Source organism: Sus scrofa, chromosome 16, assembly GCF_000003025.6.
Source record: "Sus scrofa isolate TJ Tabasco breed Duroc chromosome 16, Sscrofa11.1, whole genome shotgun sequence".
NCBI lineage: Eukaryota > Metazoa > Chordata > Mammalia > Artiodactyla > Suidae > Sus > Sus scrofa.
In genome coordinates, this window is record NC_010458.4 from 24,178,141 (window position 1) to 24,204,592 (window position 26,452).

Here is a 26,452-nt window from a genome sequence, read left to right on the forward strand (position 1 = left end):
AAGACTCAAAATCATCACTGCTTCCTCCTGCTTACCTTAAAATTGATTTTTTTCCTTCTTTTTCTATTTTTGGGGTTCATTACTTATTTTCATTACTTTTTGCTTAATTATAAAAGCATCTTTTGATGAGAAGTTAACTCTAAGTATACAGCTTTCCAAGCATTCCATACATTGACATGTGGTCAAATTTTTACTATTTTCAAAATTTCCTCAAATTTCTGACTTTGTCTCTAAATCAACAGGTATACTGGGTAGTATTTTAAAACTCTCAATGGTAAGGTTTGGCTCTTTCATTTCTTTAAATTTTTGTTATTAACTTATTGAGTATATCAAGAGTGAATGTAACCTATACCATTTCTACTTTTGGTGGGGAAAAATATCTTGTCATTTACAATTATATTTCCTTGGTTATAAGTGAGGCTGAACTTCTAAAATATTTTGATTAGTCATGCATTTCTTTGAGGATGACTTATTTTTCATACCAATCTGTATATAAATAAATAATTTACCTATCATGTTTGTTACATTTATTTCTTCTTTGTTTTGGCACTGAATGTTTTCTTATATTCTTATAATAAAATCTATAGCTGCTGAAATCCATTTGATTTCTTTTGAGAATTCAAAACTCCCTTTCTTTATAATGATAAGAGAAATAGTCATCCATTTTCCCCCCATGTTTTCCTTATTTAATTCTTTAATCCTGTGGCATTTATATTTATTTTTGTAATGTATGGTGAATTATTGTTTTTAACTCATATCAGAATACAGTGTAGTTAACTGTATGAGATCCAGACTTTAAGGGATTTTATTCTAACTAAAGGAATTTGGACAATTCCAATACATTAAATTTCTTTTTTACTTTTTGCTTTTTAGGGCCACATCCACTGTATATGGAGATTCCAAGGCTAGGGGTCTAATTGGAGCTACAGCTGCCAGCCTGCGCCACAGCTACAGCAAGGCTGGATCCGAGCTACGTCTGCGACCTACATCACAGTTCACAGCAACACCAGATCCTTAACCCACTGGGCAAGGCCAGGGACCAAACCCACAACCTCATGGTTCCTAGTCAGATTCGTTTCCACTGCACCATTGACGGGAACTCCCAATATATTAAATTTCATGATGAATAAAACTTTAAAATATATAGAATTTCAATGTCACTTCCAAATTATTTGTTTAAATAATAATCCTCTAGTTCTCTATCAGGAATGTCTGAATTTTTCATATATTTTTAATAACTAAATAATTCATGTATTAAAGGCATTAAAATGTTATATATTCTTTCTAAAATACTACATTTTTTATTACAGAGAAAATTCTGACCTAGTTCACAGATAATGGCAATGCATGCTCGAACCATTCTGTCTCTTTCTTGGAGTCCATCATTTCCAACTGCTATTAATGAGTTGGCCACAGAGCTAGGAAACAAGGAAGCATTCACAGTAATCATCTGTAACAGAGAGAAATCAGAAAAAGAAGTTATTTATTTCATAATACATTTTTAAAACCTATTTTGTTCAGCATGAGGTGTTTAACCCTATAGATAGAAGATTCAGGCATCAAATTTAATCTGCTTCATATGAACATGTCAAAGGACCAATAAAATAACTGATGCACTAAATGTTAATAATCACTACCATCAAAAAAGTTTTTTCTTTTCAGTAACTAGACAAAGTAAGTCAATGGTGACAACAGCTGCCAACATACTATTGTACTATTACATTCCTGACTCCTTCCCCATATATAACTACCACTAAGTCCTATCAATTTACCTCAATAACCCAACTCTCTCCATGATCAAAATCTGATTTGAGCCCTCATTCTTTCCTACTTTCAAAAAAATTTTTCATTTTTCTTACTTTGCTGCAACTAATGCCTAATAATCTTCCTATCTCTAGCTATCACATCTTATTATATCAAAAGGAAAAGTTAATAATCCATGATCTAGGAGTTTCCTGGTGGCCCAGCATTTAAGGATCTGGCATTATCACCTCTGTGACTCAGGCCACTGATGTGGTGTGGGTTTGATCCCTGGCCCAGGAAATTTCTTTATGCCACAGTCATGGCCAGAAAAAAAAGAAGAAAAGAAATAACCCATAACCTATTTTCTTCAAAAGTCCCTGTTTCCTTTTGGGTTGTTGAGAGATTGCTCTGACCTCTTAGAGGATGCCCTCAGGTCTTTGTCACAGGTAACTCACTCATGGTTATTTGCTACTTCAAGGTAGCCAGAAATCTCTCCATAAAAAATTTTTTTTTTTTTTTTTTGTCTTTTTGCCATTTCTTGGGCTGTTCCCATGCCATATGGAGGTTTCCAGGCCAGGGGTCTAATCGGAGCTGTAGCCACCGGCCTACGCCAGAGCCACAGCAATGCGGGATCCGAGCCGCCTCTGCAACCTACGCCACAGCTCATGGCAATGCTGGATCCTTAACCCACTGAGCAAGGCCAGGGATCAAACCCACAACCTCATGGTTCCTAGTCGGATTCGTTAACCACTGCGCCACAACAGGAACTCCCATAATCTATTTTTAACACTTCAAAAATTGTGATGTAAACATTTTGTTCCTGGTGATAAAACTTTTGATGAATCTCATTTTAAATGAAAAGTTTAATTGAAAATAACATATTTGGAATACTAAAAACAGATAATAGATATCTTCAATTTGGAAGATAGAAAGAAAAATTTTACAATTACTGTTTAATAAAGACTATTTGGTAGATAAGGTATTTCAAAATTAACAGGTCTTTGGAGTTCCTCCTGAGGCACAACAGGACTGGAGGCGTCTTGGGAGCGCTGGGACACAGGTTCGATCCCCAGCCTGGCACAGGGGGTTAAGGATCCAGTGTTGCCACAACTGTGGCTTAGGTCACACCTATGGCTTATTTAGATCTGGTCCCTGGCCCGGGAACTCTATATGCCACAGGGCAGCCAAAAGAGAAGGAAAAAAAAAGAAAACAAATTAACAAGTCTTAGCATGAGAGTAGAAGAAAACATTGGGGATAATTAATTTGTTCTGGAGGTTACTATATTTACAATCCTGTTGAAAAATAAGACTTGGGAGTTCCCATTGTGGTTCAGCAGGTTAAAAACCTGGCATAGTGTCCGTAAGGATGTGGGTTCAATCTCTGGCCTCGATCAGTGGGTTAAGGATCCGGTGTTGCCATGAGCTGTACTGTAGGGTCGCAGATACAGCTTGGATCAGGTGTTGCTGTGGCTGTGGCATAGGCCTGCAGCTATAGCTCTGATTCTACCCCTAGCCTGGGAAGTTTCATATGCTGCAGGTGCAGCCCGAAAAAAAAAAGAACACTTGTACTATGACATAATTAGAGGATACAATATAACTAAATTAATATCCAGTAAAGTCCAATAAAGGTTCAAAGTAGAGATCTATATTGGCAAGAGATCTCGTGTCATTCAGCAACATTATGTGATATAAGGTTCAAATGAAATTATACTGTTCCACAACCATAAAACAGATATCCAATAACTGTACAATCTACTAAAACAGATATCCAATAACTGTACAATCTACTAAAGTGTCTACATTTGCTTCTTAATCAGTATTCTCTATTAATCAAAAATGCTGGAGAAAAAAGAAGGAAAGGAAAGGGAAAAGACGTATGAGAAAATCATCTTCTGGAGTTCAGAAACAAATCTGACTAAGAACAGTGAGGTTGCGGTTCAATCTCTGGCCTTGTCCAGGAGGTTAAGGATCCAGCACTGCCACGGCCTGTAGCATAGGTCGCAGATGCAGCTTGGATCAGTGCGGCTGTGGCCATGACCAGCAGCTGTAGCTCCAATTAGACCCCTAGCCTGGGAACATCCACATGCTGTGGGGGTGTGTAGCCCTAAAAAAAGGCCAAAAAAAAAAAAAAAAAGAAAGAAAGAAAGAAAGAAACAGATCATCTTGGGTGAGAAAATCCTAACTTACAATATTAATTTATATGCTAATATTTACTGATACATTATTATGCTTATAAGGAGCTTATAAGAAAAATTCCTAAGACAGTAAAACATATGTAATGTACTCTAAAAAGAGCTGGCTAGAAGCCAGGCCAATTGGCTTTTAGGGCCAAATTGGCCATTAATAAACTGTTACCTTGGGGAGTTCCCGTAGTGACTCAGTGGTTAATGAACCTGACTAAGTATCCATGATGACTCGTATTTGATCCCTGGCCTTGCTCAGCAGGTTAGGGATCCGGCGTTGCCATGAGCTGTGGTGGAGAACTTCCACATGCCTTGGGTGCAGCCCTAAAAAGACAAAAGACAAAAAAAACAAAAACCTGTTACCTTGGCCAAATCAATTCTCTCTGTGTGCCTTAGTTTCCTCATTTGTAAATGAGGGTGTATTTGACTAGATGAAGAATCTCAAGTGTAGTTTTATGAAATGGATAACTGTAATTTAAATCTTTTTGTCTATTTTTTTTTTACGGCTGCACCTGTGGCTGTAATTTAAATTTTTTAATAAATGAAATTGTTCATCCTATTTTCCATGGAAAATTTATCCAAATAAACTCTTAAATTCTGTGTAAATCAGAGAATGCTTTTCTCCTAAATCAATGAGTAACCAATGAGAGAAAAGTCATAGAATTTAGTCTCTACTAAAATGAAAGTTTAATCATCTTTTTTTGACATGATAGAACAGACATATATAAAACAAACTAAAGACCGTAAGTGGGTAATAAATTTGCAGACCTGCTATAAAATAATTATAGAAATACTGAGTTCTCTAAGGGAAATATCTGAAATTCCAGCTGAGACTGCAAGATGAATACAATGTAGAAAGGGATTGAAATGAAATGAAAAGAGTAGGACAGAAATAATGATTGTAGTAGTGGTAAAGGGCAGCTTGTCTACACACATAATGGCATAATGAGACAGGTCATAACTGGCTGACCCCTAAGTGGGCTCTAAATGCCAAGATAAGCAGGTTGGCCTTAACACCAAAAGGACTCATAGGCCAGTGTAGGTTTGGAAATTTGCAGAACTGAGTTTTTCACTCTGGATTTGCTGATATCTAGCTCTATATCCCTTAAGTTAATCCCTTTCAAATATATAAAATCTATGCTACATTAATCTCTTATTACATGAATTAATAAATGACATAAGAAGAAAATAATGGCTTAAATGAGGCAGGCAATAAGAATTTAAATTAGATAAAGAGTAGCAAGAGCTGATCAATGGGAAAATAATACAGAAAATGAGAGGCACAAAAGCCAGGAAGCATTGTCTTTTCCGAGACACTGAAAAAGAAACAAGGGAACAACAAAATCTCTTAAAATGAAGGAAATAGGTGAAAGAGAAGAAAAAGTTAACTTGAGTATTCCTTAATTATTCAAAAAGCCAACTTATTACAAAGCAACAAATGTTTCTGCTTTTACTTTCAAATATAAAAGATTAATGCTTGGAATTCCCATCGTGGCTCAGAGGTTAACGAACCTGACTAGCATATGAGGATAAGGGTTCAATCCCTGGCCTCACTCAGTGGGTTAAGGATCTGGTGTTGCTGTGAGCTATGGTGTAGGCTGCAGACGTGGCTTGGATCCCGCATTACTATGGCCCCGGCATAGGCCTACGGCGACAGCTTCAATTGGACCCTTAGCTTGGGAACCTCCACATGCCATGGGTGTGGCCCTAAAAGACAAAAATTAATAAAAGATTAACACTTTCATAGAAAATGTAAAAACTGTTTTGAACACATATAAAAAACCCATAGTGACATAGCAATTATACTATTAACATTAATTTCTGCTAGCTCAGTTGCCAAGATGTTGCTGGAAAAAAAGAAACATGTGCTTTGATCATTACAAGTACTGCATTTGGAGTGGATAAGCAATGAGGTCCTGCTGTAGAGCACAGGGACTATATCCAATCACTTGTGATGGAACGTGATAGAAAATAATATGAGAAAAAGAATGTAGGTATACATATGACTGGGTCACTTTGCTGTGCAGCAGAAATTGACAGAACATTGTAAATTAACTGTAATTTAAGTTAAAAAAAATTTTAAGTATACAATTCAATGGCATTAGATGACTATCATTTTTGGTTTTTTTACTATTATAAATGCTACAATAAAAAAATAACAAATAAATAAAAATCCTCAAAAAAATAATAATAAAATAAAATCCTAAAAAAAAGTATTAGTGAAATTATAGTTCCTCTGGCTAAGAGAGGCTACAGTTCATTCAGCAAGTGTGCTTTCCCTTTAACACTAACCGCTTTTAGCTAAACCAAGGAGGAACCCTGTGACACAATTCTTCCTCTGAGCCTGATCCTTGGATCCACAAATGACATTTGCCTCAAATTACTCTGTTCTTCAAAAGATAACAAAATAAAATTATATTTTTGTTATGGCATTACTTATTTTTAAGGGTCTGTTTACTTCTTCTGGGCTCTTTTATAAATTATATTGTAACTTGCACAAAGCACTATATAGAACTGAAATAAAATATTTAGTGAATAATTCAAATAAGATGAATTTAATTTAATCCATTTGGAGTTGTTTTTTCTTCTGAATGAAGTTTTTAATGCAACAACTCTCAAAGTGTGGTTTAAGACACTGAGGGTCCTTAGGATATTTTCAGAGATTTTGCAAACTTAGAACTATTTTCATAGTAATACGAAGACATTATTTGTCTTTTTTACTCACATTCTCTCACAAGTATATATGGAAGTTATCCAGAGGCTCCACTGCATGTGAAATCATAACAGATTGAATGCAGAAGCAAATATGATAATCCAGCTATCTTCTATCAGAATAAATGCTAAAGAAATTTGCAAAAATCTAAAATCGTGCCACTCTACACACTAATTTTCTTTTTGGAAAATATAGTTATTTTTATACAAACATGGTATTCATTATGTTTACTTGTAATAAGTTTTTTATTTTTAATATAATCAATATATATCTTAATTTCTCACATTTAATTCCAAGTATGATAAACGCTGACACACATACACGCACACATACACAGGCACACACACCCACACACACACACATGACTCAAGTAACCAAAGAGTTATTCTAGGTTCTTCAGAAATAAACTTCGTTTTCTTATCTTGAATTCTCAAAATCATGGCAGTAGGGGAGACTGTACGAATAGGTAAAAACCAACCTAGCCTTTGAATTTAAATCTGAAGAGTCAAATCATGACACCAACATAACAATTTACCTATAACAAACATTTTTAATCTATCTCCAATGTCACTCTCACTAGAACTGTAAACTTTGAAGACAACTCACCCATTTACTTCTTACTACTACACTCACTTGTGAGTACTATTACTAACCACAAACTAGACACTGGAAGAAAAAGGAAAGAGAAGAGATCTAGTAAATGCACAAACTCAGCATTCTGCAATTCTGGAGCATGCACTGAATTTCAAGGTAGGGAAGGAAGAAAAGAACTAAAAAAGTTAACTATTAAATAATTTTAGATGTTTTTACATTAAAACAAACGTATACTACATAAGGCTCATGATAGAATATGATACTTTAGGATAAAACATGAAAAAATTCTCATACAAGCTATACCCTAACCAATTTAAGTCTCGGTTCCCTGCCATTAGGGCATGACATTACATTAAATAACAACGAAAAAGTACTGGAAGATCTCTTATTAGAATCATTATGGATTATTCTCAACACCCTCTCTTGTAGAGTTTAAATTTTTGGCCTTTTATCCTGTACAACAGCCTGAATTATTTATTGCAACTGCCTATTGATTGTATCCAAATTCATCTTCAGAACAACCAGTCTGTAACTATTTTTGACATTCACATAATAGTATTAACTCTAGCACACAATTAAGAAAAAATGAGGCTGGGGAGCAAGTAATCCTCTTTCTTCAATTTCATATCAAAGCAGTTATTTCATTAACATGTATACTAAAGGAAGAAATATTCTTTCCAATTTATATAATATTTAATTAAAAAAAATACTGTCTTAGCTATACCTAATCAAATAGAGTAATTACACAAAATAACTATGCTTACCTTGAGGTTTAATAGACCTATTTAACTCACATATAATTTTAACAAAATAAAAATGTTTAATGAGTATTCAGTCTTCAAATTTTAATAGAAAGATTTCACAAAACAGTCTAAATCTAAAAACGTAAAATGCTTAACATGAAAATCATAAATCTGCCTTTACTCTCAGACACAGAGCCTACCTTTCTGACTAATCGAAGTGCTTGTGTCCTCTCTACCTCGTTGCTCTGCTGTATGTCAATGCACCTAAATAATACACAAAATATTTAATTATTGATAAAAAAACTCATTAAACAATTTTTTGTATAATACCACTAGATCAGACCCATCTTCATGTCAATATAGCATTTTAAAAATTTAATACATGCAATTTTTAGGTACCAGCAGATACTTATTTAGTTAATTTAATACCTCTAATAATTATTACTTCTTATAACAAAACATTAAAAACTATTTCATTTAAAACTCCAGGAAAGTATATAGTAAATATTTTATAGAATAACATATGTCTATACTGAAATAATAAACATATCCATAAAGCAAAGTATCAGAAATCTACTGAAAAAAAATTTACCTATCTTAGATAAAGTTACAGACATTTTATGAAAATTGTGAAGAAAAAATATTTCAGGCCTACGTTTTAGTTGAATTGTGATTTTTAACCACAGCCTTAAGTTTTACATATTATGACTAAGTTAAACATCTTATATTAGCCACAATAATTCTATTTACCAAAATATAATCTGAAATCTGAATGTACTTCAAAAATTAAAGCCAAAATATCACTTAACTGACATTTCTGTAAAAGTTATTAAATCACTCAATTTCTAAAGAGTCTTTGGGAAGTTCCAGGTGGCGGAATGAGTTAAGGATCCAGTATTGCCACAGCTGTGGTGCAGGTCACAACTGCACCAAGGGTTCCCTCCCTGGCCCAGGAATGTCCATATGCCATGGGCACAGCCAAAAAATAATAATAGTAATCCTTTGGTTTATGTGGCAGAATAATTCAATTTTACTTATGTTTAATTCAGTTCACTATTCTAATCAATACTTTATATATCAATAGATAATCTGCTATTCAAAAAGAATTTTCTGTTATCTGAATACAATTACTCTGAAGCAATTTTATTAAAAAGTAAATAAACATAGAATCCATTTCTGGCCACAAGAGATCAGACCAATCCTTCTGCCAAAAATAACTATAAAGGTTAAATAAAGTACTTTATAAAGCAACTGTTTAAAGGGTAGTAGATAATAATCCCTGGAAAGAGAAGCACAAACTCCTCTTTGTCCCCAGGGACACCTGTCAATCCCCAGTTTGGGAATATAGTCCTAGAAGAAAGCAAAAATCTTGCTGTACTGGAGAGACAGAATGAACTTTACGGACAGCCAAAATGCCTGGAACTTGAAGGAAAAAAAAAAATCTCAGAGAAAAGAAAACAGTAAAGTAAGGAAGAATTTGCATGCAATCCCCTCCAAGGCAGGGTTAAAATCCCAGAAATCAAGCAAAAAGCTGCTGCTGAGAAGCCAAAGAACTGATTGGAAATTTCAGTCAGTATATAATATTCTACGAAAGATGTTAGGGCTCAAGGCTGGTCAGGATGAAAAGGGTGCCAAACATCTACACTTTCACTTGAGATTCCAAATAGCCTCCTAGAACAAAGGCAAAGGTAATAACCAAATTTTAATTGAATCAATGTGATGAGCCAGTATTTCAGAATAAAGCATAACTCTTTTAAGAGAAAAATAACATGATACAGCACCACAAACTTTTAATATACAATGTTCACATCCAATCACATAATAATATGAGGTATGCCTTAAAACAAAGAAAAAACGGGTCAAGTAACCAAAAACCAAGAAAAGAAAATGACAAGAGAAACAGAACACAGGTGATTCCACATACTGGAGTTGTCATAGGAGGGCTAGAAATAATTATTGTCCTCAAGAAAATCAATGAAGAAATAAAGCAGAGGTCTAGAATCTTTAACTGAGAGTAAAATATAAATTACAGGAATACAATAACAAATTAAAAATTCAAGAGACTGATTTACTAGCAGGATGGAGGACTATTAAAAAAAACAAACAAACAAACAAACAAAAAAAAACAGGTTAGAAACTAACCACACTGAAGCACAAAGAGTCAACAAAGACTGAAAATACAGTAAGGGCATCAGAGACACGTGGGATAGCAAAATAGAGTCAACATTTTATAGCTGGAGTACAGAGGATAGGAGATAGGAGAGAAAATAACAGAAAAAACCTAAAGTAACCAAAGGAGAAAAAGACACATCACTTACAAAGACGAAACAAGGAGGCTATTTATTGTTCAGAAGTTTTTTTTTTTTTAATCTAGAAGACAGTAACTTAAAGCACTGAAAAACAGTAACCAGTTAGAAAACCAGCCTTCAACTGAGAAGGCAAATAGAGGCATTTATGGGCAAATAAAAGATGAGAGAATTCAACTCCAGTAGACCTACACTACCAGAAAATAGCAAAGGAAATTCATTAAAACAGAGAGTGACCCAAGATGAAAGTGTGGAAATGCAAGGAATATTGAACAGATAAATAACATAGGTAAATGTAAATAGTTCCACTTTAATCCATAACAAGACTATTCTGTGGGGTTATAAATATACGTAGAAATAAAAATCAAAAGTCAGAGGGGAGATGACATGATTAAACTGTAAGAGGTTTCCTACATTGTTCTGGTTGTAAAAAAGTGGTTAACTTTAATATATCTAGGATAAATATAATCTCTAGGGCAACTGCTAGAGGAAGAAGACTTTATAACCAAAATATTAATAGAAGAGGAAAAAATTCTTGATTATTCCTAAAGAAACAGGAGGAGCAAGACAAGAACAAAGAATAGATGTGACAAATAGAATACCAATGGCAAAATAGCAAACAAAGTCAAATACACGAGAAAATGAATGGCTAAATGACAAACTCATATATATATATATAATTACTTTGGATAAAGTCCATAGACTCTGCATATAAAAAACCACCAGCCTTGGGAGTTGCCATTGTGGCTCAGCGAGTTGTGAACCTGACTAGTATCCACAAAGATGCAGGATCAATCCCTGATCTCACTCTGTGGGTGGGTTAAGATCAGGCTTTGCCGTGGGCTATGGTGTAGGTCACAGACTCGGCTTGGATTTGGTGTTGCGGTGGCTGTGGTGTAGGCCAGGAGCTGCAACTCCAATTCGCCCCTAGACTGGGAACTTTCATATGCCACAGGTGCGGCCCTAAGGGAAAAGAAAAGAAAAAAAAAAAACAAAACAAAAAAACCCTCTAGCCACTGTCTAAATACTCCAATTAAAAAACAGAGATGGTCAAACCAGATTAAAAAAAAAAACAAAAACTATGTAATGTTAACAGGAGAGAAACTTAAATATAAGAACAAAAAAGATAAAAAGTAAAAGGATGAAAAGGATATATTACACTAACCATAAATAAAAGAATGTTATTATAGCTATATTAATATTAGATAATATGAACACTCATAAAAGAAGTATTACTAGGAATAAAGAGGGACGTTTTATAACTATAAAAGGTTTAGCTCTAGTTCCTTCGTGGCCCAACAGGTTAAGGATCTGGCACTCTCACTTCAGCAGCTCCGTTTGCTGCAATGATGTGGGTTTGTTCCCTGGCCTGGGAATTACTATATGCCACAGGCATGGCAAAAAAAAAAAAAAAAAGATTAGTCCAATGCGAAGGTTTAACAATTCTAAATATGAACGCAATAAGAAAGCTTCAGCAGGAGTTCCCGTTCGTGGCGCAGTGGTTAACGAATCCGACTAGGAACCATGAGGTTGCGGGTTCGGTCCCTGCCCTTGCTCAGTGGGTTAACGATCTGGCGTTGGCGTGAGCTGTGGTGTAGGTTGCAGACGCGGCTCGGATCCTGCGTTGCTGTGGCTCTGGCGTAGGCCGGTGGCTACAGCTCCGATTCGACCCCTAGCCTGGGAACCTCCATATGCCGCGGGAGCGGCCCAAGAAATAGCAACAACAACAACAACAACAAAAGACAAAAAGGCAAAAAAATAAAAAATAAAAAAAAAAAAAAAAAAAAGAAAGCTTCAGCAAGAACTGATGAAGGAAGTAGAAAATCTGAATATACTGTGTCAGTTCAAAAAATTGAATCCATAATATTAAAACTTTCTAAAAAAGAAAACCGCAGGCTTAGACAAATTCATTGAATTCTACCAATTACGTATGGTAAAAAAAAAAAAAAGAAAGAAATACTCATCTTAAGTAAATTCTTCTAGAGAATATAAAAAGAGGGCAACATTTTCCTACTTGTTCTATAAACATACTTGATACCAAAACCAAACAAGGATATTAGAGTAATAGAAAAATAAAGGGCAATACCACTCATAAACATAGCTGCAAATTATCTTCCAGAAAACATTAGCAAACTAAATATAGTCATATTTAAAGTAAAAAGACTTCATGAACAGGAGGTGTTTATTTTAGGAATGTAAATAAGGAATACAAAGAAATTCACTAAAAGTCTATAGTAAGTATCATAAATAATGCCAAAAAAATGAACACGTTCAACTTGCATTCAGGAGCAAAATAAAGCTGTCCAATTACCATTTCTAGTCAATGTAATATTCTAACTAGCACAATAAGGCGAGGAAAAGAAAAATAGTAGGATTGGGAAGGGAGAAATAAAGTGGTCGTCAATTGTAATTAGTGCTCATGTATATATAAAAACTCTAAAATAAGCCTAAAAACTATTAGAATTAAAAAGTGAATTTAGCAAGAGCACCAAGATAAGAAGTTAATATACAAAACCAGAAAATAGAATCCTACAATTATTTTTCTAGATATTAATAGCAAAAATTATGAAAAAGGAAAAAAAATTACATTAATACTATCATTTAATAAATGACTTAGAGGGAGTGTCTGTTGTGGCTCAGCAGGTTACAAACCTGACTGGTATTCATGAGGATGCCGGTTAGACCCCTGGCCTTGCTCAGTAGATCCAATGTTGCCACAAGCTGTGGTGTATGTAGGTCGCACGTGCGGCTTGGATCTGGCGTTGCTATGGTTGTGGCGCAGGCTGGCAGCTGCAGCTCTTATTTGACCCCTAGCCTGGAAACTCCCATATGCCTCAGGTACGAGTCCTAGAAAGCAAAAAAAAAAAAACAAAAAGAAAGAAAAACCCTAATAAATATGTGTAAGACCTCAGCATAGAAAATTACAAAATGCTGAAAGAAATGAAAGTTTCAAATAAATAAAGGTTTGGAAGATTCTATAAGATGTTAAATCACTCCAGAGTTCCCGTTGTAGCACAGTGGTTAACGAATCTCACTAGGAACCATGAGGTTGCGGGTTGGATCCCTGGCCTTGTTCAGTGGGTTAAGGATCCGGCATTGCCGTGAGCTGCGGTGTAGGTCGCAGACACGACTCGGATCTCAAATCTGGTGTTGCTGTGGCTCTGGTGTAGGCTGGTGGCTACAGCTCCAATTCGACCCCTAGCCTGGGAACCTCCATATGCCATGGGAATGGCCCTAGAAAAGGCAAAAAGACAAAAAAAAAAAAAAAAAAAAAAAAGATGTTAAATCACTCCAAATTATTCAGAGCGTCAATCCAATAACTACTAAAACCTCACAAAGTTTTATGAATTGGACAAATTGACTCTAAAATTCACATGGAAATACAGAACCTAAAATAGCCAAGAGAGACTTGAAGAAGAAAAGCTAGAGGACTTAGCAGATATCAACACTTACTGTAAAGCTGCAATCATTAGACAACAGGCCAACTAAAGAGAATAGGAAATGTAAAAATAGATCAATACTTTTCAGTTACCTGATTTACAACAAAATAAAGCTAATTTAGACATGAAAGGAAAATATTTTCAAAAAATGTTACTAATACACATTGGATATCTAAAGAGAGAAAAATGAATCATGACCTGACACCTACTTCACCATGTAAGGAATAAAACCTTTAGAAGAAAACATAGGGTATTATCTTCCAAAGAGGCCAAAAGCATTAACTATCAAATAAAAGGCTGCTAAATTGGATTTTATTAATTAAAAAGAGTAAGAAGACAAAGTAGACTGGCTTGGAGAAGATATTCTCAATACATGTGCGCAAAAGGATTCATATCCAGAAGACATCAAGAACGCCTACATAGTAAGATAGACAATTCAATTTACGAATGAGCAAAGGACAAAGAGGCTATCCAAATACTTAACAAGCAAATGACAGAAATAAAATTAAAACCACAATGAAACTCACAATGAAAACCATGGTAGAAAGGTGTATAGTTATAAAAACTGAAAATAGCAAATGCTGATGATGATGTGGAGAGACTGAACTCTCAAACACTGCTAGTAAGTAAGAGTGTAAATCAGTACAACTGTTTTGGAAAATTATTTGGCAGTAACTACTCAAGTTAAATATACATAAAACTTATCACCCTGCAATTTCACTCCTACCTATATACCTAAGAGAACTGAGTATACATGTCCAACAGACTTGTACAAGAATGTTCAGGGTAGCTTTATTCAAAATAGCCAAATACTGAAAACAACTCTGGGAAAAAAAAGTCATCAACAGAATAAACAAATTATGCTCTATTCATAACATAAAATATTCCAAAGAAATTTTTTAAAAAAAATAAAAATTGATAAATCTCACAGATAACACTGAGGAAAGAAAAGAGTAAAGATGAATACTTCTAGTACATGATACTCAAGAATAGGAAAAACTAGTCTAAAATAAGAAATATCAAAGTAATGTTTACTACTGGTTGGAGACACAAGAGAACTTGATAGGGATGCTGAAAACATTTCCTATCTTATGTGGGATAACAGAGTACTTGGTTGCATCTATCTGTAAAAATTATCAGGCTTTATATATACTAAAAGTCTGTATACTTTCTTGTAGGTATGCTAATTAAATTAATACACAATTTTTAAAAATGTACAGAAATACAGAGAGCTCTAGGAAAATTACCTAGCTATTAAATAGTCCACTTTCAATTTTAGCACCTTCTGTAGAATACTGGAGTCTTGGATGAGATATCGAAGAGCCCGTAGCCCTGCTGCACGCACTTCTTTCGCTTCATTCAATAAAGCTAACCGCAAACTGTATGAAAACAAACAAAAAGTCTTGCTGATAAGTTTCAAATAAACAGAAAATTATGGTACCAAATCCTTCCTCAGTTGAAATAAGCAAAGGTACTAGTAACTTTACATATATAAAAATAATTTGCTGTAAGCCAAGGAATTTCGCTACTGTTATTTTTTAATTTGTGCCTCCTTGGTACATTCTTACCAGTCAAGAAAATGTTACTGGGTTTTGTACTACCTTCTGTGGTAAACTTTATTTTCTTTATCTTTATTCCTTTTTTTATGGCCACACGTGCAGCATATGGAAGTTCCCAGGCTAGGGTTCGAATCACAGCTGCAGCTGCCGGCCTATGTCAGAGCAACACAGGATGTGAGCCGTGTCTTCAACCTACACCACAGCTCAAGACAAAGCCAGATCCTTAACTCAATGAGCAAGGCCAGGGATTGAACCCACATCCTCATGGATACTAGTCGGGTTCATAATCCAGTGAGCCACAAGGGGAACTCCTGTAAGTTAATTTTATATAAACAATGGGAAATTAAATTTGCCTTTTTCGGGCGGTATTTTATATGCCCCTACAATCTATTCCCCTCTATCTACCCACTTGCTTCACTTCCCCCAGAGAATCACTGGTTTAAACTAATAAATAAAAATACAATGAGAGAAGAAACTATACCAATTTTAATTCCTAGACATACCGAAAAGACAGCTATGAAACTGTAACACTGCAGTTCTGCTGGTGAGCATGAACAAATCAAGTTTTGCCATAAGCACACTTTGTCTACCTGAGATCTAGAGATAATTGGACAGGTTCTTCATGCTCTTAGGAATGTGAGAACTTTTATTTTGTGAATTAATTTAGAAGTATAGACTGACGTCCAGGTACTTTTCAACATTAGCTTTGGGTCTTTATACTTAATAATTACAAAGTAACAGTAAGAACAACAGGGTAACAGTTAAAAATATTCCTAAATTATTATGACATTCAAATAGCTGTTTCTAAAAAATCAAAATGAGGTGTTATCCTATTTTTAGCTTAAAATTACCAAAGTTGAAATTACTACTAAAATTGACAAGGGATGAGAAAGGGAAGTGAATTATACTTACCAAATTATGATATCCTCATAGTTAAAACCCAGTTTTTCTTCACTATGGCCAATATCACAAAGCAGCTGTCAGAAAAACAAGCACACATATATATATTATTTATTTTTGTCTATTTTTACATGTTAACTTTTTAGACTGGAAAATAAGGCATTTTTAAGAAAAATTTTCAATAATATATGATTCTGTTGTCCAATTATGCAGACCTGACAGTTGTTTTAGGTTTCTTGCCTTTGTTTGAGTTAACCAAATTTTTTTTTTTTTTGGTCCTTTTATGGCCACAGGTACCGTATATGGAAGTTCCCAGGCTAGGAGTTGAATCAGAACTACAGCTGCCGGCCTAGGCCACAGCCATAGCAACTCAGGATCCAAGCCACGTCTGCAACCTACCCCACAGCTCACAGCAACATTGGATCCTTAACCCACTGAACAAGGCTAGGGATGGAACCCACATCCTCATGGATATTAGTCAGGTTCATTACCACAGAGCCTCAGTGGAAACTCCCCAATGTTTTTTACTTTTCTTTTCCTCCCAATTTTTTTTTTACTATTTTGAAAACTATTCTATTAGTGGTTACCATAGAGATTACAGCACTCATTGCTGACTTACTATAGTCTAACAAATTATTACTTTCCATGTCCTTGATAATGTGAGACTCCTTCAACACTTTAACTCCATTTACTCCTCTTACCTTTCACTTTGGTTTTTTTCTGCCTATCTTTTAAGGCCCCATAAGATGTCATTTTTCTGTTTAGTTAATATTTAGTCAATATCAATTTATATTTACTCTCAAATTCACAATTTCCTTTATTCATCACTTCAGTGTTCTCTTTATGGGATATTCTCCCTTCTGCTTAAAGAATCCTCCGTTCATTGTTGTTGATTTATTTTACTGGTGTCTTCATTTGTTTCATTTATAGTCAAGATCGCTGGTAACAGATTCTTTTCGTCTTTGTCCAAAAATGATTTTTTTTCACTTAGGTGTTTGAAGGACTAAGTGAGACTTGATGTATTTATAAAGATTTTTAGGTGGGATGAACTGGGAGTTTGGGGTTAATGGATACAAACTATTAAATTTAGAATGGACAGACAAGAAGATCTAGCCCAGGGAACTATATCCAATCTCCTGGGATAGAGCATGATGGAAAAAAATGTATAAAAAAACAAGGTATGTATATGTATGACTGAGTCACTTTGCTGAATAGCAGAAATTTGGAAAACACTGTATTGGGAGAAGTTTTCATTTAGCAATAATCATGCCTCAGATAAACCTCAATGGCTACAATACAACCACCTGCGCAAAGCTGGTAAAAAACTGTAAATCAATTATATTTTAACTTAAAATTTTTTTTGTCTTTGTAAGGCTGAACCCGTGGCACATGGAAGTTCCCAGCTTAGGGATCAGAATGGAGCTGTAGCTGCCAGCCACAACCACAGCCACAACCACATGAGATTCGAGTTGCATCTGCAACCTACACCACAGCTCACGGCAACACTGGATCCTTAACCCACTGAGCAAGGCTAGGGATCGAACCCAAGTCCTCATAGATACTAGTTGGGTTCGTTACCACTGAGCCACCACGGGAACTCCTAAAAATTCCTGAAAATTTCTTTAAAAATAAAGATTTTTAGGCTAGCTCTTAAAACAATTTCAGGATAGTTTCGATTGTCTATTGAGAAGCCTGATCTCAGTCTTACTATTGAATGTCATAGCCTTTTTTCCAGACTCAAGATTTTTTTTTTAATCTTTGATTTCAGCAATCTTTACTGTTCAAGTGTGGGGTTTTTTTTCTTTTTTCTTTTTACAGCCATACCTATGGCAAATAAAAGTTTCTAGGCTAGGGGTTGAATTACAGCTGCAGGCCTACACCACAGTCACAATGAATTCAAGCCCCATTCCAAACCTACACCATAGCTTGATCCTTTCTTAACCCACTGAGCAAGGCCAGGGATTGAACCTGCATCCTATGTTGGGTTCTCAACCCCCTCAGCCAAAACAGAAACTCTCCAAGTATGGTTTTATTTGTAACTATTCTGCTTAGGAAAAATACAAATTTCTGAATCTCTAGGTTGATGTAGCTTATAAATTTTAGAAAATTCTGTCTCACTTCAAAATTACTTTTGCCCAATTTCTCTCCATTTTCTCTGGTAATTCAAATGTTAGATCTTTTTGTACATGTCACAAATTTCTAAGTCTTCTTTTGAGTTTTCTCCTTTCCCTTTTATTTCTGTCCTTCAGTTGGGTATTTTCTATTTATTTGTCTTCTGAAATGTCTACTCACCTATGATACATTCCTAGTGTGGGTTTTTTTTTTTTTCCTGCACTTTTTAGGGCCACATCCACGGCAAGTGGAAGTTCCCAAGCTAGGGGTTGAATCGGAGCTGCAGCTGTTGGCCTATGCCACAGCAACACCAGATTTGAGCCACATCTGTGACCTACACCATGGCTCATGGCAAAGCCGGATCTTTAACCCACTGAGCAAGGCCAGGGATCAAACCCACATCCTCGTGGATCCTAGTCGCATTTGTTTCTACTGTGCCACATTAGGAACACCCCGGTGAATTTTTAATTATACATATTGTGATTCTATTTAACTTTGTATGCATCTAATATCAAAATGAAAAAAAATCTTCATTTTTCACCTACTTTCTCCATAGTACGCTCTATTTTCTTGATACATAACTATATTTTAAATATTTTAAAGTGCTTACCATCTAAATGGACATGAATGATGTAGATCATCTCTGAGTCTGTTTTTATTTTTTTTTTTTTTTTTTTGTTCTGGTCATGGAGTCCTGTTTTATGGTAGATCCTAAAATCTTTGTACATAAAAACTTGCAGAGGAGTTCCCATTGTGGCTTAGCAGAAACGAACCCAACTAGTATCCATGAGGATGTGGGTTCAATCCCTGGCCTCACTCAATGGGTTAAGGATCTGGCATTGCCGTGAACTTTGGCTTCAGTAGGTCACAAATGCAGCTCAGATCCCACACTGCTGTGGCTGTGGGGTAGGCTGGCAGCTGCAGCTCTGATGTGACCCCTATTCTGGGAATTTCCGTATGCCACAAGGGAGGCCCTAAAAAGACAAAAAAAAAAAAAAAAAAAAAAAAAAAAAAAAAATGCAGAGATTCCTGATGATGTTACCTTTCCCCACAAAGAGTTCATCTTTCTCCCCAGAAATAAACCCACACACATATGGTCAATTATCTAAAACAAAGGAAACAAGAATATACAATGGAGAAAAGACAGTCTCTTTAATAAATGGTGCTGGGAAAACTCGACAGCTACATGCAAAAGAATGAAAATTAGAACATTCTCTAACACACCATACACAAAAATAAACTCAAAATGGATTAAAGACCTAAATATAAGGCTGGACACTATAAAGCTCTTAGGGGAAAACATAGGCTAAACATTCTCTGACATAAATCACAGCAGTATCTTTTTGTGATACATTTCCTAGAATAAAGAAAATAAAAACAAAAATAAACAAAGGACACCTAATTAAACTTACAAGCTTTTGCACAGCAAAGGAAACCATTAAAAAACAAAGACAACCCACAGAATAGGAGAAAATCTTTACAAAGTGACCAACAAGGGATTCATCTCAAAAATATACAAACATCCCATGCAGCTTTATATCAAAAAACCCCAATAACCCAATCCAAGAATGGTCAGAAGATTTAAACAGACATTTCTCCAAAGAGACCGACAGAAGGCCAAAAAGCACATGAAAAGATGCTCAACATCATTTTAGATTTTAGAAAAATGCAAATCAAAACTACAATGATGGAGTTCCCTTCGTGGCTAAGCAGTTAATGAATGAGACTAGGATCCATGAGGATGTGGGTTTGATCCCTGACCTCGCTCAGTGGGTTAAGGATCCAGTGTTGTCATGAGCTGTGCTGTAGGTCACAGACACGGCTCAGATCCCGAGTTGCTGTGGCTGTGGCACAGGCCGGCAGCTGTAGCTCTGATTCGACCCCTAGCCTGGGAACGTCCACATGCCTTGGGTGCAGCCCTAAAACAACAACAACAACAACAACAAAACAAAACACCTACAATGCACTGTCACCCAGGCAAAATGGTCACCATCAAAAAGTCTATTAACACCCTCACACTGTGCACAAAAATAAACTCAAAATGGCTTAAAGACTTAAACGTAAGACAAGACACCATCAAACTCCTAGAAGAGAACATAGGTAAAACATTCTGGTATCAAGCTTTTAAATGTTTTCTCAGGTCATTCTCCCAAGGCAATAGAAATAAAAGCAAAAATAAACAAATGGGACTTAATCAAACAGACTAGCTTTTGCACAGCAAAGGAAACTACCAAAAAAAAAAAAGAGGGAGGGAGTGGGAGCTTGGGGTTATCAGACACAACTTAGAATAGATTTACAAGGAGATCCTGCTGAGTGGCATTGAAAACTATGTCTAGATACTCATGTTGCAACAGAACAAAGGGTGGGGGAAAAAATGTAATGTATATAACTTGATGCCCTTGCTGTACAGTGGAAAAAAATAAAAAATAAAAGACAACTTACAGAATGGGAGAAAACAGGGTTTAATCTCTAAAATATACAAACAACTTATAAAATTCAGTATCAGAAAAGGCAACACTCCAATGGAAAAATGGGCAAAAGACCCAATAGACATTCCTCCAAAGATATACAGATGGCCAACAAGCACATGAAAAAATGCTCAACATCACTGATTAGTGGAGAAATGCAAATCAAAACTACCATGAGATACCACCTCACACCAGTCAGAATGGCCATCATTAGTAAGTCCACAAATAACAAATGGGGGAGAGGGTGTGGAGAAAAGGGAAATTTCCTGCACTGTTGGTGGGAACAGAAACTGGTACAACCACTATGGAAAACAGTATGGAGGTACCTTAGAAAACTATATATAGAACAATCATATGAGCCAGCAATCCCATTCTTGGGCATATATCCAGACAAAACTTTCCTTAAAAAAGACACATGCACCCGTATGTTCATTGCAGCACTATTCACAATAGCCAAGACATGGAAACAACCTAAATGTCCATTGACAGATGAATGAATTAAGAAGATGTGGTATGTATACACATTGGAATACTATTCAGCCATAAAAAAGAACAAAATAATGCCATTTGAGCAACATGTATGGAACTAGACTCTCATACTAAGTGAAGTAAGTCAGAAAGAGAAAGACAAATACCATATGATATCACTTATATCTAGAATCTAATATATGGCACAAATGAACCTTTCCACAGAAAAGAAAATCATGGACATGGGGAACAGACTTGTGGTTGCCAAGGGGGAGGGGGATGGAGTGGGATGGACTGGGAATTTGGGTTAATAGATGCAAATTATTGCCTTTGGAACGGGTAAGCAATGAGGTCCTGCTATATAGAACTGGGAACTATGTGGAGTTCCTGTTACAGCTCAGTGGTCAACGAATCCGACTAGGAACCATGAGGTTGCAGGTTCGATCCCTGCCCCTGCTCAGTGGGTTAAGGATCCAGTATTGCCATGAGCTGCAGTGTAGGTTGCAGACAAGGCTTGGATCCCTCATTGCTGTGGCTCTGGTGTAGGCTGGCGGCTACAGCACCAATTCAACCCCTAGCCTGAGAACCTCCATATGCCACAAGAGCGGCCCAATAAATGGCAAAAAGACGAAGGAAAAAAAAAAAAAAAAAAAAAAAGAACTGGGAACTATGTCTGGTCACTTATGATGGAGCATGATAATGTGAGAAAAAAGAATGTATACATTTATGTGTGACTGGGTCACCTTGCTGTGCAGCATAAAACTGACAGAACACTGTAAACCAACTATAATGGAAAAAATAAAACTCATAAAAAAAAGTCTATGAACAATAAATGCTGGAGAGGGTGTGGAGAAAGGGGAACCCTCCTACGCTTCTGGTGGGAATGTAAATTGGTGCAATCACTATGGAGAACAGTATGGAAGGTCCTTAAAAAACTAAATATAAAACTCCCATATGATCCAGCAATCCCACTCCTGGGCATATATCCAGAGAAAACCATAATTAGAAAAGATACATGCACGTCAATGTTCACTGCAGCACTCTTTAGCCAAGACATGGAAGTAACCTAAATGTCCATCAACAGAAGGATGTACAAAGAAGATGTGGTACATAGATTCAACAGACTATCACTGGGCCATAAAAAACAATGGAATAATGCCATTTACAGCAACATGTATGTACCTAGAGACTATCATACTAAATGAAGTAAGTCAGAGAAAGACATATCATATGAGATCACTAGTATATGGAATGTAATAAAAAATGATTAAAAAAAGAACATATTCACAAAACAGACTCGAAGATTTCAAAACTAAACTTAAGGTTACCCAAGAGGAAATGCTAGGGGGAGGGATAATTTAGGAGGTTAGGATTAACATATACACACTATTATATATAAAACAGATAAGCAACAAGAACCTACTGTATAGCTCAGAGGAATTACTCAATACTCCATAATAACCTATATGGGAAAAGAATCTGAAAAGGAATGGGTGTTTGTATATGTGTAACTGATTCACTCTGCTGTATACCTGAGACTAAGTGTAAGCCAACTACACTCCAATAAAATTAAACAAAACAAGAGAAAAACAGTTCATCCTTCTCTGTGTTAGGCCAAAGGACAATGGCAAATCCAGATTAGATTGCTGCCCTGGTGAGACTCAGTCTACCTCTGGTTTTTCCTTTCCTTCCCTTCCCCTCAGGTCTCAAGTGAAACCTGTTGTTCAGGGAACAGTCTCAAGACGACGACATATTTCATTTTTGTTTTACAAAAACACTACGAGCTCCACCCTGATTTTCAAAGATTTTCTACTTAGATGTTTAAGTTCCCCATCCAAAAAAAACCCAAATGGTATACAAATTAACAATAATAGTAATCTGCCTCAGTAACAATATTTTTACACAAAGAAATGCTGCTTATATATAAGTATACCATAAAATTTGAATAAAATTATTTTTAAAATTAAGAAAATGAAATTAATACAATTATAAACCTTTATAATACTATTATGATATTGTACATTTTTTGTATCAAAAAATGCCAGCCTGCAGTACTAGCTATATTTTAATGAGTGGTCACTACTCTAAAGCTTACACTAATTGCTACCAACATACTGAATGACTGTTTTGTCTGGAAAAAGTGTGTTCATATATTAATATTGCAAATTTCTAGATGACAGAACTGTGTAAGATTTTCTATTTCCTGATTTTTCTACAAGGAACAGTTTAAAATATGATTTTAACACATTATAAAAAGTAAATTATCTTATCAAAAAAAAAATAAGTTCCCCATCCCAGGAATTCAACAAACGTAATGAAGGGAGAATATCCTTTTACTTGGTTTCCCCTGAGTGTCCACCACAAGCCCTGTGCTATTTTTTTCTATCCTTCAGCAATAGTAGTACTCCTGGGACTAAAGTCTGAATCTTTAGCTTCCTGTCCACTTTCCCTATTAGCCAATATCCCTCAAGTAAATGTTGCTAGAGAAGTTTGCTCACCTCCACAAGATTCTTCTCTGAAGCTTTGGTTTCTACACCATTTACGGCCTACTGCCTTCAAACAGGCTCTCTTTGTTTTGTTTTTTCCATTAAGAACACTGATCTAATAGTAGCTATTTGCATTCTACCTGGATGACAACACATCATTTTGATCTAGTCTGAGTTTCAAAAACTGATTTTTACATAAAAGTTTCTCAAGCTATTTTCTGAGCCTAACTGAAATGGATTAAAGGGAAAGTCGATCATTTAATTAATACAAAGAATAGGAGGGGTCTTCAAGTGCTATTACTCCTCCTCAGTACGAAGTTGTAAACATCTTAACCATACAGAATAAACCCACCAAAGTGACCAGCACATCTGCCTCTGTGAAATGTACAATAATGAAACAAACAAACAAAACAAAAAAACTCATGACATAAACTCACTACCCTATTGATAGGATCCTTATAAAATTTCCTATACAATATCTTCTTTAGATGTGAAAGAAAAGAGATGTTGCAAAGAGAACAGGGTAGGGCTTAGGAATACAGGAGCCCTCAGATACTGCTACATTTTCATAGCAGGGAGACTATTAAAATGATCAGTTTATGCAGTAAGAAAATGCTGCATAAATAGGTAAATAGGCAAAACAAGCTAAAAAGCTTTTCTTCACAGGTCTATACCCAAAATGATTGACCTATATTCCTACAAAATCCTTGAAATCTTGAAATTATGAAGTATGACAAACAAAGAAGCTTTAGACTTTTAAAGATTATGAGAAAAAAATTATTTGTTGTTTTTATTGTGCTTTGTTACACAATATTTTAAGTTCTTAAAATATGAGAAGGATGAGACTTTTTAGACATACACATAGATTTAAAATAAAAATGTTAAGATTTCCTAAGCTTTGGGACAAGAGAGAAAAATTTCTATACCTCAAAAAACAAAAAACCCAACTGTATACCTAAAATTAAAAGTTAAAAAACATACTAGTCAAAAAAAATTTTTGCAAAACCAATAGGTAAAAAGTTTGGGGCCTATATTAGTTTGCTAGGGTTTCTGCAACAAATACCACAAAAATTATACACAAACAATTTTTTTTCTCATGATTCTGGATGGTGGAAATCCAAGATCAAGGTGTCCTGACAGCATTTCTTTGTTCTGAAGGCCTTGGTCCTTGGCTTGAAGATGGTTATCATCTCTATGTGTCTTCACATGATCTTTCCTCAGTGTGTGTCTGTGTCTTTATCTTTTCCTAGTGATGTACTAGTCATACGGGATTAGGGACCACTCAAATGATTCCATTTTACCTTAATTACCTCTTTAACAGGCCTATCTCCAAATAGAGACACATCTGAAGTACTGGGAGTTAGAACTTCAACAAATTTTGCAAAGAGATAATTCAGCTCATAACACTCCAACCTCATAGCAAAGTAACAGAGGCAGGTCCTTATAAATGTGAAGGTCTAAACAAATTAGGGAAAGATTTCTCAGAAGAGATAAAGAAAATGTACAAAGAATTTGTTGAAGAAATAAAACTGATTAACATATCTCCTATTTCATAAAATCTGAATCAAATACATTAAAAAATGCCATCTAAATAAAGCTTACCAAACTAGCAAGAAACTATTTTTAACATGATTACATCAGATAAGAAAATACACTGCTGAGAGAATCATTAACTAAACACATATTGTAAAATTAATTGGAAAAATGCGCCAAAATCAGGATAGACTTCTGGTGATTTATATTATTAATAAAATAATTTATAATGTAAAGTAGGTTCAAGCACAAGAGCCTCATGACATCATTTACAACAGCAAGAAACTGGAAACAAAATGTTCACTAGGGAAGAACCTTATGTAGCCATTAATATTACAAAATACTAAAACATGAGGAAAAAACCTACATCATGTACTGGTAAGTTAGGGAAAATATTCTAAAAGATACACATTCCTAAGAAAAATATACATTTTTAAAAAGTATATATATGAACATTATAACATCAAAAAATGAAAGTACAATCATAGGGGATTTATTTTCCTTTTGCGGTTTTATTTTATAAGTGTTTACAATGAAGATCTATTACTCACATAATCTGGGAAGGGTTTTATATATAATACAATATTCATAAATAGTAACAAAAGTAGCATTTATTGACTATTCATCTTGTCAACACTAGAAAGTAATATTTTGGTAAATAAAGACAACTGAGACTAGAAACAGTAATAACGAATTCCCAAGGCCACAAACCTAGTTAAGCAGTAAAGTCAGAAATCAAACCAAACCAACCTGAGCTCAGAGGCCACTGAAATGTTACTATACTTCTGTATTAAAATTATTTACATAGAAAAAGAAAAAACAAAAACAAAAATTATTTACTTGAGGAGGGGGGTGGATTTTAAAAAAGAATAACTGAATACTTCCATCTTATTTCATTTCTCCAGCCTCAAAAATGGTATGAATCATGAATCTGGAGAACCACCCTCTGGCTATAAACATATAAAATGTGTAAGTGGATTTAACTATTATTTTTTCTAGAACAGATAACTAAAACCACATACACAAATATTGCTCATTTCAAGGTTGCTCATTTCAAGGGACTGAAATAGACAAAAAAGACACTTATCACTACTAAAAACAGTTTAGTATTCATCTGCAATTCCTCAGATACTTCAGATTACTAGCACTGTCACTTTGTAGTTACCAAATGTTACTGAAAAGAAAAATAAAAAGACTCCTTATC

At 35.1% G+C, this 26,452-nt stretch overlaps 1 protein-coding gene across 5 annotated transcripts in view; it reads right to left on the reverse strand.

Annotated features, from left to right (window-relative positions):
- The window catches only part of RICTOR (RPTOR independent companion of MTOR complex 2), a 140,086-nt gene that overhangs the window by 68,207 nt on the left and 45,427 nt on the right, over nt 1-26,452 (reverse strand). For 4 of the 5 annotated variants that reach the window (XM_005672429.3, XM_021076927.1, XM_021076928.1 and 1 more), the window contains 4 exons: nt 16,194-16,258; nt 14,970-15,101; nt 8,177-8,240; nt 1,324-1,450 (listed from right to left, as the gene is read on the reverse strand). In XM_005672429.3, the coding sequence (XP_005672486.2) occupies nt 1,324-1,450; nt 8,177-8,240; nt 14,970-15,101; nt 16,194-16,258 (388 nt within the window). The remainder of the gene's footprint in view (nt 1-1,323; nt 1,451-8,176; nt 8,241-14,969; nt 15,102-16,193; nt 16,259-26,452) is intronic. The other variant, XM_021076929.1, reaches the window with a different exon arrangement.